The 17,670-nt window shown below is 40.6% G+C and overlaps 1 protein-coding gene across 1 annotated transcript in view; it reads left to right on the forward strand.

Annotated features, from left to right (window-relative positions):
* The window catches only part of PTPRS (protein tyrosine phosphatase receptor type S), a 684,599-nt gene that overhangs the window by 421,718 nt on the left and 245,211 nt on the right, over nucleotides 1-17,670 (forward strand). The window contains exons 14-15 of the mRNA XM_075352599.1: nucleotides 15,832-16,419; nucleotides 16,972-17,069. Of these exons, the coding sequence (XP_075208714.1) occupies nucleotides 15,832-16,419; nucleotides 16,972-17,069 (686 nt within the window). The remainder of the gene's footprint in view (nucleotides 1-15,831; nucleotides 16,420-16,971; nucleotides 17,070-17,670) is intronic.

Raw genomic sequence — 17,670 nt, forward strand, 5'->3', positions numbered from 1 at the left:
GACCCTTTGCTTAGACACTCATATTTAAGTCACATGCTATCCATTTCCTTGTGATCCTCCTTGAGTTGGTTCTACTCCTTCATTATAGTCCAGCTGTGTTTAAACTGATACAACTTGATTTGGAAAGGTACACACCTGTCTATATAAGACCTGACACCTCAAAGTGCATGTCAGACCAAATGAGAATCATGAGGTCAAAGGAACTGCCAAAGAAGCTCAGAGACAGAATTGTGGCAAGGCACAGATTTGGCCAAGGTTACAAAGACTTTCTGCAGTACTCAAGGTTCCTAAGAGCACAGTGACCTCCATAATCCTTAAATGGAAGATGTTTGGGACCACCAGAACTCTTCCTAGACCTGGCCATCCAGCCAAACTGAGCAATTGTGGGAGAAGAGCTTTGATGAGAGAGGTAAAGAAGAACCCCAAGATCACTGTGGCTGAGCTCCTAAGATGCAGTAGTGAGATGGAAGAAAGTTCCACAAACTTAATTATCACTGCAGCCCTCCACCAGTCGGGCCTTTATGGCAGAGTGGCCCGACGGAAGCCTCTCCTCAGTGCAAGACGTATTAAAGCTCGCATAGAGTTTGAAAAAAAACACATTAAGGACTCCCAGACTATGAGAAATAAGATTCTCTGGTCTGATGAGACGAAGATAGAACTTTTTGGTGATAATTCTAAGCGGTATGTGTGGAGAAAACCGGGCACTGCTCATCACCTGTCCAATACAATCTCAACAGTGAAACATGGTGGTGGCAGCATCATGCTATGGGTTTTTTTTCAGCTGCAGAGACTGGATGACTGGTTGCAATTGAAGGAAAGATGAATGTGGCCAAGTACAGAGATATCCTGGAAGAAAACCTCTTCCAGAGCGTTCTGGACTTCAGACTTGGCCCGGAGGTTCACCTTCCAACAAGACAATGTCCCTAAGCACACAGTTAAAATAACAAAGGAGCTTCAGAACAACTCTTGACCATTCTTGATTGGCCAGCCATAGCCTTTACCTAAACCCAATTGAGCATCCCTGGAGAGACCCGAAAATGGCTGTCCACCAACATTCACATCCAACCTGATGGAACTGGAGAGGATCTACAAGGAAAAATGGCAGAGGATCCCCAAATCCAAGTGTAAAAAACTTGTTGCATCATTCCCAAGAAGACTCATGGCTGTACTAGCTCAAAAAGGTGCTTCTACTCAATACTGAGCAAAGGGGATGAATACTTATGGCCATGTTAAACTTCAGTTTTTCTTGTTTAATAAATTTGCAAAAATGTCTACTGTACATGCAATAAATAATGTGAAGAACATTACTCTTACTGGGAATTCCAGAATCTTTCCAATACAGCACATCTTTCCAGATCTGATCGTCAGTGTGTAATCTCCAAAGATGATTTACACCGTATGTACCGTATTAACAGTTGATGAACGCATCTTCTGGTCCTGCCTATGAATGAGCGCATGGACATTTAAAAGTAATTCAAGATATCTTTTTTTCATATGGCTGTGCAATACAGTATCAGCACTGAAAGCCCATGGACAGTTTAAGAAATCCTACACCTACTTATTTTTAAACAAACAATACCAATATACACGAAGAGTCTCGTGCCATAATTAGCATATGGAGGAAGCCATATACAGAATATAGATAGAACCCTGAAGAAAAAATCTGTACGAAGACTTTGTAGTTGTTTTTGGACGTTTTGATTGGCCAGGACTGACCCGGTCTAGGATTGGATAGGTTTTATTTATAAGGACGCTCTTTTTACTCTGAGACCACCCCCGGAAGAAGAATCACGAAACCTATAGGTCGGGGCTCCTCTCCCATATACCATACCTCAGGTACGATATTGCTGTGTGTTTTGTTACCTTGTGCCACTAGTGAGACACGTTTGTACATTTGTAGCTGGTCTGTTTAGTATTATCGGCACCGGGTACTGTTTAGCAGTCAGTAGTTGCTTTTTATCCACTTAGCACATGGTTGTCCATGTGTTTGGTATTTATCACTTTGTTCTTGTATGGTACTTTTTCCACTTTAATCTATAGCCCCAGTGGTTAGCTTGGGGTTCCCTTAGAATGACCACTCACCACATGGATAGCCCTTTGCACTCAGCGGTGGTTATATTGTAGGTGGTTATGAATAGTGGACTTTTAAAGCATAGTGCTAGTGGTTGTAGTCGTACCTATTGAACCTAGTTTAGTATCCAACTCCAGACATTGGGTGTTACAACCTTATGCTAAGTGACTCCCCCTTTGTTTGATCATCTGTTTGGGGTAGTTTTTTTGCTCTTTGACTGGTTTTTACATGCAATGTGTGCCAGGTTGGTATATGGGTACCATCTGGTAATTATCACCATCTGTCTCTATGAAAAAGTTTTTTATCACTTTGATCGTTGTCTTTTGTACTGAATAAAATTTGGCTCTATTTTCAACTACAAAGTCTTCGTACACCTACTTATTTTTGTCTATTAGCGATGTGAGTGAAATATATAGCGTCGAAAGCGCAGAAACCCTTGAGGAAATTCAAAAGGAACATTTGCATTGGTGCTCAGGATTGGAACATACTTAAGTGTGTGTTCTAGATCTATAAAAGAAATTGGTTAACTATGAACCCAGATGCAATATTTAAAGGGAACCAACCATCAGGATTTTCATATATAAAGTGAAGCCAGTACTATACTAGCACTAAGATGCTGAATGTAAGCATACCTTTTGTTCTGACATTGGATGTTTTATTTCAGAAATATGTGCAAGTAAAGTTCCAGCAAGGCACTACTATTTGATTGACAAGTGCAGCAGGAAGGGAATATGTGGGTCGGGTCTTTCTATCTATTTCCGCCCTGTCTGTCTGCCTTGCCTTCCTCCCCCTGTTACCGTCATAGACGATAATTCCAGAGCAGGCAAATATAGTTATAAAAATTATATCGACTACAGTGCCTTTTTTGTTTGAGTGGCCTCTTCTTACCTCAGCTCCGTGAGTCCAATAAAGCACATCTTCCTATATATAACAGGAGAAGTGAGGAGTCTGTCCTGCATATGCTCACAGGAACCTATCCAAGCATTTTAATTCAAATTTCTGTAAGTATAACAGGACAGCAGCCATTTTAATTCTATAGTGGTTACCTTTACTAAACAAAAGTAGTGTAATTTGCCAATTACATGTATCTAGGATTTAATCTATAATGATATTTCCTTTAGTTAATTATTCTTTTCTATTCATGGGCACCCTTTAATGACATCGGCTGTATGTTTGAGGTCATTGTTCTGCTGAGAATAAATTTAGAGTCAGTCAGATCCTTCCTTAATGGTATTTTGTGATGGATATTTGTCAGCATTGAGGACACCAAGAAAAGGGCAATGTTGAGGACAATAGACTGATGTCCAGCAGTGTAAACAGCTAAGAACTGGCAGCAAAGAGTGGGACCCAGTTACAGTTTACTGTTGGAGAAGTCTGGGAAGAAGTGATCTACATACAAGAACTGGAATTGGAGATTTGGTCGGGATAATGATGTCTTCAGTGCTGTGAAAAAAAAGCAGTTACTTATCTAACATGTAATACCATGTTCTGCAGAAAGACCGTGACTCCAGACATACCGCCAATGTCATTAAGAACAATCTTAAGTGTAAAATATAACAAAAAGTCATGGAAGTGAAATATGGCCCCAATAGAGTCTTGATTTCAACACCATCGAGCCTTTCTGGGCTCATTGACCATCCGTATAAGATCTGTGGGTAGATTTTCAAGGTGTTTTAAACAACCCCCCACCTCCAAGTTCCTTAAAAAAAAGTGTGAAAATGTACCAAGAAGAACGGACACTTTGATGCTGTTCTGAAGGTAAAGTGTACTCACATGATATATTGCTTTGATTTAATTTTTTTTCTCTTGTTCATCCACTTTGTATTTTGTTAATTGATAAAACTCAACTTCAAACACTTATGCAGCATTTTTTCACACCTACCTGAAACTTTGGCAAGTTAATATATGTGTTCGATTTCATGCAGTTTTTTTATTTTGTATCTTATACAAAGCTATCAGAAAAATGGCTCTTGTATTAGCCATTTTTCCATCAGATCCCATGTAGAAAATATTCCCTTATATATGTCACCAAAGAATTTACTGTTTTGTATCAAGTAGTTGAACAGTGCTCTGTGGTTTGTCTGAGGCCTCAAAGATTAAAAATATGTATTTGAAGCTAAATGAGCCATCACTGTTCTTCTATGCTAGCTCTTGTAGACATGAACAGCTAAGCAGCTACTACCAATTTGATGAACCAGCACCGAAGATGTAAGCTGCTAGTGGCAGACCAAGAGTTAATTAGAGTTTATTTTTGAGTGTAGTTTGGCTTTCAATTTATAACAGAAAAGATACAGTATGTTTATTGCATTTACGCCACACTGGAATGGCAAATCTGGACGTCAGTTTCTTCAAACTTTCATGTAGAGTGCCAAAGGCCATTTACTTCTTGTGATAAATGCTTCTTCTCCGTAGGTTACGTGATGTAAGATTTCTTCTTTAATACTGGCAACCAAAATATCCTTTCTAAAGTGCTTTAACCAGCAAAGTTCTTTGCCTCCCCAAACAACACTTGCACACCCCATGATTCTTAACGAAGCTGGATGACCTGCAGGCAAATCAGTATTAGTCAGTTGAGGTAAGGTTTGCTAGAGGTTCCACAAATCAGGTTTATCTTTTTCTTTTTACTAGCTGGGAATGTGAGACATGTTTGTGACCACTGATCCAGTTTATAGGAACATGGCATAACATATTGTTCTGATAAGTCAGAGGTTCCGTTTTCCCCAGTAAGCTTACCTTTGTGTGAACTAGAGGGACCTAGATCTTTTTTCAACCTATGTAACTGTATTTTCCATAGGTTTATGTACAAAGGAAACCGGACATTAAAATGCGATATGCGAAAATAAAATATCTATTTCTGGACTAGTTCCAAGGATAGCTGTTTGCACTGGGTCATAGCACTATTGTGGTCCATATTCTACCAACCACACAAGAAAGCTTTATTACAAGAAGGTGGTGAAGGAACATCTTACATTAGAGTAATATCGCTGAGCATCTTTATCTCCATGTACAATGCAATATATTTTACTACATTAATATAAATCAAAACTCCTAATAAGAACCTAATTACTCATACTTTGCTACATATAACATATCATTAAATGTAGTAGTTTGTGAAGGAATCCCTAACCTCATTGCGAAGGTAAATAGAAAGCTTGTGCATGCTAGTAGGTGAAATCCTCTATTGAGAGGGGTATTCTAATCTTGGCATTCCTTCAGTTATTGTTAGAACATGGGTTTGGTGACTCCTAGAACTTCTAGGCACTGCATTCTCAATATACGTCTGCCAATTGGATACAGATTTATGATTTGTAGTGTTTGGGAGTTATGGAAAAAAGCTGAGCAAACAGCGCACAACTCTTTCCATACCTTCTATAACCTTTAATGGAAGGCCAGAGACCTGTGCAAGTGTTGCAATAAATGTCTAGGATAGGAATACCCCTTTTAAGTGGATCAGTCCCCACTTGTCACAAAACAAACTGCACACATTAGAAAATAGATTTTATACCTAACAAGACTATTTGACTCTATTTAACAATCCATGTTACAATGGCTACAAAACATTTTTGTTCAGTGATTTATATTCAATCTCTGCCTGATTGACATCTCCTCAGTGTGCCTCCTGCTGCTGAGATCTCATACTGCTCAGTACAAGCTGCAGCTGTCAGGCTGGTTATGTTGAGACTGCATACATTTGAGATCATGAGCATTTCACTCTTCAGCTGGACTCATAAAATGCTGATATTAAACTTAGGATCATTTAGCCATTCTGATTGGATTTTCAAAGTAAGTACCCATCCTCATCAAGTTTAATAATTTAAGGAAAAAAAACTTTTTACAGATGACATGGAAAACATTGTGGCCATTACTTTTTTAAATCATAAAATCTCTTTCTTTTTCAATGTCTTTACAATGTTTTAATTTCTGACCAGAACCCTTCCCCCCTTTAGAGAGGTTGTCTCAATCTCTATTCAGCTGTAATTTTTAGTAAGTTTGTTGTTAATACAAAGACCAGCCATTACCTTTAAACTGTGTTTGTGTTTTTTATTAAAGAAACCCATGTTTTTTTTAATCATTAAATGTGTGTATATATACATATAGTGCAGAGTACTAATATACTCCTTTCCTTGGTCTTCGGTGTCCAGCGTTGTTCTCCTCTTCTCAGTGACATCATTGCTATTTCGACAATGTGATTCACACTATTCGTTATGTGTGAGCTGGAAGTCTCTTTTACAACCCCTGGCAAAAATTATGGAATCACCTGGCTCTGAGTATGTTCATTCAGTTGTTTACTTTTGTTTAACACTAGAAGTCCCAGGAATTTCTAGTGTTAAAAAAAGCAGATCACAGACATGGCACAAAACTAAAGTCATTTCAAATGGCAACTTTCTGGCTTTAAGAAACACTAAAAAAACTCATGAAAACATAATGTGCTAGCCAGAAACAGTAACTTTTCAAGACCAAACAGGGCAGGAAATTATGGAATCACTCAATTATGAGGAAAAAATTATGGAATCACCCTGTAAATTTTCATTCCCAAAACTAACCCCTGCATCAAATAAGATCTGCTCGTTAGTCTGCATCTAAAAAGGAGTGATCACACCTTGGAAAGCTGTTGCACCAAGTTGACTGACATGAATCATGGCTCCAACACGAGAGATGTCAATTGAAACAAAGGAGAGGATTATCAAACTCTTAAAATAGGGTAAATCAACACGCAATGTTGGAAAAGATGTTGGTTGTTCCCAGTCAGCTGTGTCTAAAATCTGGACCAAATACAAACAACATAGGAAGGTTGTTAAAAGCAAACATACTGGTAGACCAAGGAAGACATCAAAACATCAAGACAGGAAACTTAAAGCAATATGTCTCCAAAACAGTAAATGCACAACAAAACAAATGAGGAACGAATGGGAGGAAACTAGAGTCAATGTCTGTGACCAAACTGTAAGAAACTGCCTAAAGGAAATGGGATTTAAAAAGATGACTGCTTGAAGAGAACATGTAAATTTCCACAGTCATTGATGATATGGGGCTGCATGTCAGGTAAAGGCACTGAGGAGACGGCTGTCATTACATCTTCAATAAATGCCCAAGTTTACATTGAAATTTTGGACACTTTTCTTATCCCATCAATTGAAAGGATGTTTGGGGATGATGAAATCATTTATCAAGATGATAATGCATCCTGCCATAGAGCAAAAACTGTGAAAACATTCCTTGAAAGAAGACACATAAGGTCAATTACATGGCCTGCAAATAGTCTGGATCGCAATCCAATAGAAAATCTTTGGTGGAAGTTGAAGAAAATGGTCCATGACAAAGCTTCAACCTGCAAAGCTGATCTGGCAGCAGCAATCAGAGAAAGTTGGAGCCAGATTGATGAAGAGTACTGCTTCTCACTCATTAAGTCCATGCCTCAGAGACTGCAAGCTGTTATAAAAGCCAGAGGTGGTGCAACAAAATACTAGTGACGTATTGGAGTGTTCTTTTGTTTGTTTTTCTTGTTTTTCATGATTTCATAATTTTTTCCTCATAATTCAGTGATTCCATAATTTTTTTCCCCCCCGTTTGGTCTTGAAAAGTAACCGTTACTGGCTAGCACATTATGTTTTCAGGGTTTTTTTTTAGTGTTTCTTAAAGCAAGAAAGTTGACATTTGAAATGACTTTAGTTTTGTGCCATGTCTGTGATCTGCTTTTTTTTAAACAAATGTAAACAACTGAATGAACATCCTCAGAGCCAGGTGAGTCCATAATTTTGCCAGGAATTGTACAATGTAATCCTATAGAGCCTTCTTCTGACACTACATAGACTTAAATTGTTGAAGCCACTTCTGGGTCACACAGAGCACAGCGTAACCCGGAGCAGTTTGTAGAGCAGTGATGTCACTGAGAAGAGGAGAAGAGCGCTGGGACTGTTGAGAGAGCAGCGAAAAGTGAGTATATTAATACACTCACACTACATGTACATATTCACAGATTTATTTAAAACAAAAATCTTCATGGAAGGAACTATTTAATTACATTTCTGTTGGTTTTGGTTATGTTTTTTTAAGGGGTGGGGGAGGGGGAGTTTGGGAAGAGTGGATTTCCTAAAATATGTACTTCTGGTCGATGGAGAACTAAGCAAAAGGTCAATATAATGCTATGAAATTTAAAAGGGTCTACAGATTACCCTTTTCCTTAATGTTCTTAAAGATATTGTTATAAATATAGTAGCAAATTGTCAACGGTCATATGGTTTCAATAATTGTGCTTGTAAAATATTTAGTGTCATAGGGTATATTCCTCCCATTCTTTTTTCTGTGCAACATTTATTTGCATATGTTGGGGTGCACTGGAGACTAAACCAGAAGTCTTCAAAATCACAAAAAGTTGCTACATGATATGGTGCTTTTACTACCATGTTTCCCAAATAATAATACCTACTCTGAAAATAAACCCTAGCATGAATTTTCAGCCTTTTTGGAGTAAGCTTAAAATATGCCTAAGCCCTACCCCGAAAATAAGCCCTAGTCGCTGTTCAATAATGAAGTGTCCAGGCAGTTAAAAAGTTAAAAAATACAGAAGGACACTTCATTAAAGAAAACAGATACCCCCAAAAGTAAGAAGACACCCCCGAAAGAGAAAAGACAACCCCATAAGAGAGAAGACAGCTTCAAAAGTCTGGGGTCTCATAAATGCGATTCTCTAAAGCCCACTTTACACGTTGCAATTAGTTGTACAATCGCATTTGCGATGTGACACGCCCAGGTTGCATACGGGATCTATGAGATTTCACGTTGGTCATTCATTTGCTGTCACACGAGCGTTAGTAGTCTATGTTAAATTGGTCAATTTTGTGTGCGATCCTTTAGATCATGTGTTCTGTGACGTATGCATTGAGCACCTTTTTTTTTTTTTTTTATTTATTGACTTGCCAAGCGTGTGTAATGTGTAGGGATGCGTTTTTACTATGTCATCTGCCATTCAGCTCTGCTACATGGCCGCTAACTGCAGACACAGACAGCCATGTAGCAGCGGTGAATGGCAGATGACAGCAGCCACAGACAGAGCCGCACTGTCAGAATGAACTCGGGTGAACTTCACCCGACTTCATTGTCATGCTGCGGCTCTGTCTGTGTCGCGCCCTGATTAGCGGTCACCAGTGAAGACTCACCGGTGACCGCTAATCTCCTGAGTAACTGAAGTTAGCAGCCCTCTCTCATACTCACCAATCCCCGATCCCCGGCGCTGCACGGCATTCACACTGCTCCGGCGGCTTTTACTGTTTTGAAAAAGCCGGCCGCCCATTAAACAATTTCGTATTCCCTGCTTTCCCCGCCCACCAGCGCCTATGATTGGTTACAGTGAGACACGCCCCCACTCTGAGTGACAGGTGTCACACTGCACCCAATCACAGCAGCCGGTGGGCGTGTCTATACTGTGTAGTGAAATAAATAATTAAATAATTAAAAAAAACGGCGTGCGGTTCCCCCCATTTTTAAAACCAGCCAGATAAAGCCATACGGCTGAAGGCTGGTATTCTCAGGATGGGGAGCTCCACGTTATGGGGAGCCCCCCACCCTAACAATATCAGCCAACAGCCGCCCAGAATTGCCGCATACATTATATGCGACAGTTCTGGGACTGTACCCGGCTCTTCCCGATTTGCCCTGGTGCGTTGGCAAATCGGGGTAATAAGGAGTTATTGGCAGCCCATAGCTGCCAATAAGTCCTAGATTAATCATGTCAGGCGTCTATGAGACACCCTCCATGATTAATCTGTAAATTACAGTAAATAAACACACACACCAGAAAAAATCCTTTATTAGAAATAAAAACACACACATATACCCTGGTTCACCACTTTAATCAGCCCCAAAAAGCCCTCCTTGTCCGGCGTAATCCAGGATGACCCAGCGTCGCTTCCACCGCAGCTGCATGGAGGTGACCGGAGCCGCAGCAGACACAGCCGCTCCGGTCACCTCCACACAGCAAATGAACACAGACGCGCGATCAGCTGCTGTCACTGAGGTTACCCGCGGCCACCGGTGGATGCAGCGGTGGCCGCGGGTAACCTCAGTGACAGCAGCTGATCGCGCGTCTGTGTTCATTTGCTGTGTGGAGGTGACCGGAGCGGCTGTGTCTGCTGCGGCTCCGGTCACCTCCATGCAGCTGCGGTGGAAGCGACGCTGGATCATCCTGGATTACGCCGGACAAGGAGGGCTTTTTGGGGCTGATTAAAGTGGTGAACCAGGGTATATGTGTGTGTTTTTATTTCTAATAAAGGATTTTTTCTGGTGTGTGTGTTTATTTACTGTAACTTACAGATTAATCATGGAGGGTGTCTCATAGACGCCTGACATGATTAATCTAGGACTTATTGGCAGCTATGGGCTGCCAATAACTCCTTATTACCCCGATTTGCCAACGCACCAGGGCAAATCGGGAAGAGCCGGGTACAGTCCCAGAACTGTCGCATATAATGTATGCGGCAATTCTGGGCGGCTGTTGGCTGATATTGTTAGGGTGGGGGGCTCCCCATAACGTGGAGCTCCCCATCCTGAGAATACCAGCCTTCAGCCGTATGGCTTTATCTGGCTGGTTTTAAAAATGGGGGGAAACGCACGCCGTTTTTTTTAATTATTTAATTATTTATTTCACTACACAGTATAGACACGCCCACCGGCTGCTGTGATTGGGTGCAGTGTGACACCTGTCACTCAGAGTGGGGGCGTGTCTCACTGTAACCAATCATAGGCGCTGGTGGGCGGGGAAAGCAGGGAATACGAAATTGTTTAATGGGCGGCCGGCTTTTTCAAAACAGTAAAAGCCGCCGGAGCAGTGTGAATGCCGTGCAGCGCCGGGGATCGGGGATTGGTGAGTATATGAGAGAGGGGGATAGACTGACATGGACAGAGAGTGAGGGACAGAGATAGTGACGGACTGACAGAGATTAGTGCATGACAGACATTGTGAGGCGCTTCAGAACGCAGCTTTTCAGCTGCGCTCTGAAGCAGACCTTTTTTAAGCTGCGGTGCAGAGCGCACACCTGCGCACATAGCATCAGACAACAAAATCGTATGAGGGATGTCACACGTTACAATTCACTAGGTTCGTGCAACAAAACGCTCAATTCTAGAGAATGATACGATGTGTTTGCGATCAACGGTTTTGCGTTCAATCCTGATCGCATGTAGCTGTCACACGCAGATACCTCACAAACGATGCCGGATGTGCGTCACTTACAACTTGACCCCAACGACGGATTGTGAGATATATTGAAGCGTGTGTAGCGGGCTTTAGGGAGGGTATCTGCCTTCTTTAGGGGGTAAACTTAGCAGTACATATTGGGTAATTATTTTGACTGTAACAAGATGCAATGTTAATTATAAGGCTGTATTCACATGTCCGGTTACACATTCTGTTTGTCTGTTCTATTTTAGAAACAGACAAATAGATTTACTTGCACACGTTATCAGATGCATTTTTTATGGAAACTGAAGTAATGGAGCCACACTGATTATTATAGAATCTATCTGGGTTGTTCTGTTTTGTGTTTTTTTTGTTTGCTTTTTTTAAGAATGGAAGAAAACATTTTGCATGCAGGACTTAAATTACATATTACATAAAGTAGTTTATATAGGTTATATGAAACCTTTATTCTGTCCCACAAAAAAAATCTACAATACTGCCACATTGATGAAAAAGTAGAAATGTCACGATTCCTCCTGTTTGTCTGTCTGGATGCAGCGAGTGACAGTTCTGCCATCCAATCTTGGGCAGGGGAGTGATGAGCTGTCGGTATGGTTATAGACAGTTCAGCTGTCCAATCCGAGGCAGGAGCATGCTGCTGTCAGTATGGTGATAGACTGCTCAGCCGTCCAAATTGGAAGCTGTGGCGTGTGGGGTTTCCTCCATATATCTCCTGTTCAGAGTGATTATCTAACTATGTAGCTGGCTCTCTGCCTCAAATTACTGCCAGTTGTAGCTTTAAGCTCGGTGGTATCTGTGTGCCTTGTTTTCCTGTGCTCAATATCTGATGTATTCTTACCAGACATTGGACCTTGCTTCTGACTCTTCCTTTGCCTAGCTCCTTTGCCTTGATCCGCAACCTTCCTGGAATTCTGACCTCAAACTGTGACCTCACTATACCTTAGTCTTACCCCTTTGGTTATTATGAGCCCTCCTGGTATCTGATCCTAGAACTCTTGACTACCCAGCCTATGACTAGTGACTAGCATAACAAAACGTTGTCAGGATTCAAAAATTGACCGCTGCCAACTAGAAGAATAAAGTTAACTTGTTGTTTGTTATGGTAAAAATAAAAAAGAAAAGGAAAATGTGTTATTACCTATTCTTCCTTAGAAAGTGTAAAAAGAAGATAATCAGTAAGTTATATATGCCCCAAAATGGAGCCACAGAAAATACTAGTTGTGCAAAATAAAGGTCTTCATACAGCTTTAACAGAAGAAAATGGGAAAAAGTTAAAATGAGACAATGAAAAAATATATATACTTTGATTTTTAAGATCCAACACATATGCGGTATTAAGTTAGAAGGCTGTCCTCTCTGGCAGGTTATTTACAACCTGCGGGGCAGCAGAATATCCTGATGTACAGACAGAAATTAATGTTCTGAATTAATTTTTCAATATCATATGTCTTTACAAGATTTCTTTCCAATCTAACTGTGCCTTTGTTACTTCTTCTGCTCCAGTTTGTCTGGTCACTTCTATGCTAATATAGTATAATACATTCACGTAAATAATTAATTCTTGGAAGAGTTCTGAATCTATATAAAATGTTAGCTAGAGTATAATGAGATGTTAAAACATCTGGAGTCGCAGTAACCTCCGTTAGTGGTTAATTTGTACAGAAACTTGCTTGTTAAAATACCAAGAAATTATTTAAAAACATAGATCAGAAAACAGTTAATTGGAAACATTATACAAATTATAAAATATTACATTTTAGGCAAATATCTTCTTTAGTGGGGAAGTGAACTAGAAGCCACCTATCTGACGTAGCAATCCTAAAAGGCAATGTTCACTGTTTAACAAGCCTTGTCCAATAACTGGGATAAAATGCCAAACTAGACTTTCCATTTGCAGACACGTTTTGGTGTTTATGCCCCTTAAGCAGTTGGCCTCATTTGGCTGGATGAGAGGCCTCTAACATAGTTACTAAGGAGGAGCATTATTCATCGTGGAGAGTACCAAGCCAGCTTACAAAGACTTATAAGTATCCTTACGTAATAAGTCTCCTATTTTAAGGGTTTGCTCTCACTTGTGTATAACATTGCCGAGTGCAATCCAATGTTATCAGAGCGCACACTCGGACCAATGTAATACTATTAGTCAGACCAACGCTATTTTTCTCATACCAAGTTGATTGGCAGCATATATTAGACATCTCCCACCCATATAAGTCTATGAGTTTTGAGCAAATTAGCCGCCAGACAAGGGAGAAGATGGAGAAATTCTGTTCTTCATCTTTTCCTCACCTTTGCTCCGATCCTTGCATGCGAGAAAATCAGAGTTGAGTGAATGACACTCGGCTCACGCTCGGAGCAGAGTTTCAGCCAAGTGTCATTTGCATAGTGCATCTGTTTCTCTCGCATGAGAAAATCATTGTGAGTGTTATGGAGCCCTAATACTTGTGTTTCCAGCTTGGCATTATCCAAGAGGAGATACTTTTCCCCTTAGATTCTATGTCAGAAGCCTGTCATGTAGTGAAACCAGACCTTCTGTCTTGCATTGATGAGGTGCAACAGCTCGAAATGCGTGTCTGCTAATGGAGGGTCTGGTTTGGCTTTTTATCCTAAGTCATGAGGCAGGATTCATTTAAGGCTGGATATTGACTTTTAGGATTGCTACCCCAACAGATGGTTTCATTTATCTTCCTCTCTGAAGAGGATATTTGCATATTTCAATTCTCAGAGGAACATTGAATGGCCTATAAATTTCCTTACACTGGCTTCACACTCTCTACAAGGCAAAAGGTTCACCCTTAGAGCGTAAATGTTTAGCATTTGTGAAATTGATATTAGTTTCATCCAAAATGAAGCCACTTAAGGCACATTTTACTTTAACAGGGGACCTTTCCCTGGATTTTTTTGTTCATTTGAACAATGTTATTCTATGGACGACATTAATATACATTTCCAATATTTAGTTTTTGATAGTAACATCAAGTCAACATGTTTAATATAGTATTACCTAATAAACAATGAGTCCCAACTTTATTTTTCAGAGAATAATTGCATGTATTTTTATACATTTGTCATGGTCTGTTTTGTATTTTTATAGTGTCTAATGCTGTAACTATTTTGCACTTTCCTTTTTTCTCATTCTTTGCATTACTAGGATCCATACTTGTAGAACCACTTTCAGAAGTAAAGATGTGTTTATATAAGGCACAGAGTAGGAATATGAAACCCACTTTATTGTATTGAATCATAAAAGTTATAATACTTTATTTTTGCACCAGACTATTAGTTTTTATATTATATGCTTTATACGCTCCATTAGATGCGTCATTTCTGGGACTCTACTTGACTCATCCCGAATTGCCCTGGTGCGGTGGCAAACAGGGTAATAAGGAATTAATGGCAGCATCCCATAGCTCCCACTAAGTTCTAGGTTAATCATGGCAGGCGACTCGCCGACATACCTTCCATGATTAACGTGTAAGTTAAAGAAAATAAACACATACATCCAAAAAATCCTATATTTGTAATGAAAGACAAAAAACACCCTCTTTCACCACTTTATTAACCCCTCAAAAACACCTCCAGGTCCAACGTAATCCACGCAAGGTTCCACGACACTTTCAGCTCTGCTACATCGGAAGCTGATAGGAGTGGCAGTAGAACACCGCGCTCCTGTGAGCTCCATGCAGCAACTGAAGTGAGTCGTGCGATCAGCTGTGCTGTCACTGAGGTTGCTCGCGGCCACCACTCTCAGGTGGAGGACTGCAGCTGTGGCCGCGAGTAATCTGAGTGAAAGCACAGCTGATCGCGCAGCTCACTGCAGTCACTCAGGGGATTTGCAATCATAGGTGAGTCCTTCACGTGTGACCACAAATCAAGCCACGGCACACGCACAGAGCGGCGCGATCACAATGAAGTCGGGTGAAGTTCATCCGAGTTCATTCTGATCGCGCAGCTCTGACTCGCAGCCAGCCATGCTCTTTTTGACAGTGCGGTCCCACTCGGCTCTGCTGCAAGTCTATGGGGATGCTGCAGAGCCGAGTGGGACCGCACTGTCAAAAATGTGCGTTCTGGAAGCATCCAGAACACATGAATTCAGCAGGAATTCTGCAGTAACAATGCTTCTCAGAACGCAGCTTTTCGGCTGTGTTCTGAGACGCACATGCAGTGACTTACACGCTGCGGAATAAAACGCAATGTGCGCACATAGCCTTACCCATTTGCCCTGGTACACATGAGTGCACTTTGTGACTCCACATTAAGTCTTCTCTATTGACCTTATACTAATTTAATGCTAATTAAGGACATGATGTAGATGCTCATTGTTACAGAGGCTAAACATGCTATGGACATTCTAATTGTGGATGTTTTATCTATAATTCACAAACCAGTACTAAAAGGCCATAAGGTTACATACCCACAACAGCATTCTCATTTATTTGCCGTTAGTGTTACCATGTATTGATATAGCAAAGCGTGTGTGTATAAGTTGGAGCATGCATTCTCATTGGTAATCATTGTTTAATAAAATATATTGTATCTGATCAAAATGTTCTCTCTCTTGTAGTTTCAGGAAAGCCTGATCTTTCTGTCAATCAAATGTCGGAGAGCAGCCTGCTAATACAATGGGAACCAGCAAGTGAGTCAGTTGGACAAGTCTTAGGTTACCGCCTACAATTTGGGCGTATTGATGCGAAAGTTCTGTCAGTGCTAGAATTTGGAGCTCAAGAAAAGAAATATACAGCCAACAACATCCATAAGGGTGCAAAGTACATCTTTAGAATGGCGGTCAAAAGCCGGGCGGGCTTTAGTGAGGAAGCGGTACGAGAGTACATGATACTGGAGGAAGCGCCAAAAGGCTACCCTCGATTAACTGATGCTAGCAATATTACTTCTATGTCAATCCAGCTAAACTGGCTGCCTCCTGTTCTTGCTGAACAGAATGGTTTTATCACCAAGTATACATTATCCTATTGGGTTGCCAACTCTCCAGACAAAATGCTGGAAATGGACCTACCATCTTCTGAAAGCACTTGTTTGCTGAGCAACCTGAAGCCTAACACTGTTTATGAAGTCAAAATACGTGCACACACCAGTAAAGGTCCTGGGCCTTACAGTCCAAGTGTCCAGTACCGCACTTTTCTTCTAAATCAAGGTAGGCCTTATCAGTCTTAATTTCTTGGCTTTAATTTTGGTTCTTGAAAGCAAGCAGGTAAACTACAGCATCCTTCAGAACAAGTGCAGTCTTGATAAGTGGCATGGTGCTCTTAATTCCTTTTTTTTTCTTAATATGAGTGATTCTGAGAGTATTTTCAGGTAAGTGTTTCCCCTTATTTAAGTTTAGTTAAGACACTTCTCATGGGTTTCTGGGTTCACCAATGACTTCACAGGTGGGAAACTCCTCTGCATCCCCTTCCTTTCAGTGTGTGTTTTGTAATCTACTTGTTACCATCTCTCATGCTTGGATATTCGGTCTTACCCCTTTTGTGGTTAACTGTCTTACTATGCAATTTCTGGTTTTGGAGTCTTGAAGCAAAGTGTGGGCGCTTGTAATATTTTAATATTAAGTAACTGTGGTATTTAAAACACATTATATTTCTTTTATCAAAAAGTCCTCTGTCCTCTTGAAAGTGGTTCCTAAAAAGCATGTTAACTTCAGTAACTTAGAGTCCTGGCCCTCTCCTTTTCTCTTTTCACTTTTTTTCAGTACTACCCAAAAACTTTAAGGTCAAAATGGTCATGAAGACTTCAGTTCTCTTGAGCTGGGAATTCCCTGAAAATTACAACTCATTAACGCCTTACAAGGTAAAAGTGAAAAGAAATTGTTTTATATTTCAATATCAATGTCAGTTAATGTATTTCTACTTTTTAAGGTCTTTTTTAATTCTGGTTCTTTCTTTTTAGTCTTTATTCTAATATTCTAATAGGGCAATTTCTTAAAGAGAATCTGTTTGCAGGTTTATGCTGCAGGACAGATACCATGCGTCACGTACTTTTCAATATGGAGTAGTTTTCAAAAAATCACTTTATCTGGAGCAGGGCAAAGCAACTGCTGTGTGCTAATGTGTGTTCTTAAGAGTTTGGTTCCAAGATTCGGTTGCAAGAGCATCGGAAGCGATATGCTAATGACCCTCTGCTGTGAGCATCAGCCGGGGGTCATTTGACTGTGATGTGATCTTGCGGTCATATCACAGCTGCAGAGAAGAGAGAGGGAGCACTTTCTCCCCATCACCTCCCAGGCCTGTCTCTGCGTATATCGCACTGTACTCGGATTACATGCTAGTGCAGTGTGATCTTTCACACGCTCCCATAGACATGTATGGGGGTGCATGAGCCGAGAATCACTGCAAAACGCAGCATGTTGCGATTCATTCTGCATGCCGCTATGGCATGAGAAATCAATTGC

Source organism: Anomaloglossus baeobatrachus, chromosome 1 (genome assembly GCF_048569485.1).
Source record: "Anomaloglossus baeobatrachus isolate aAnoBae1 chromosome 1, aAnoBae1.hap1, whole genome shotgun sequence".
NCBI classification, from domain to species: Eukaryota; Metazoa; Chordata; class Amphibia; order Anura; family Aromobatidae; genus Anomaloglossus; species Anomaloglossus baeobatrachus.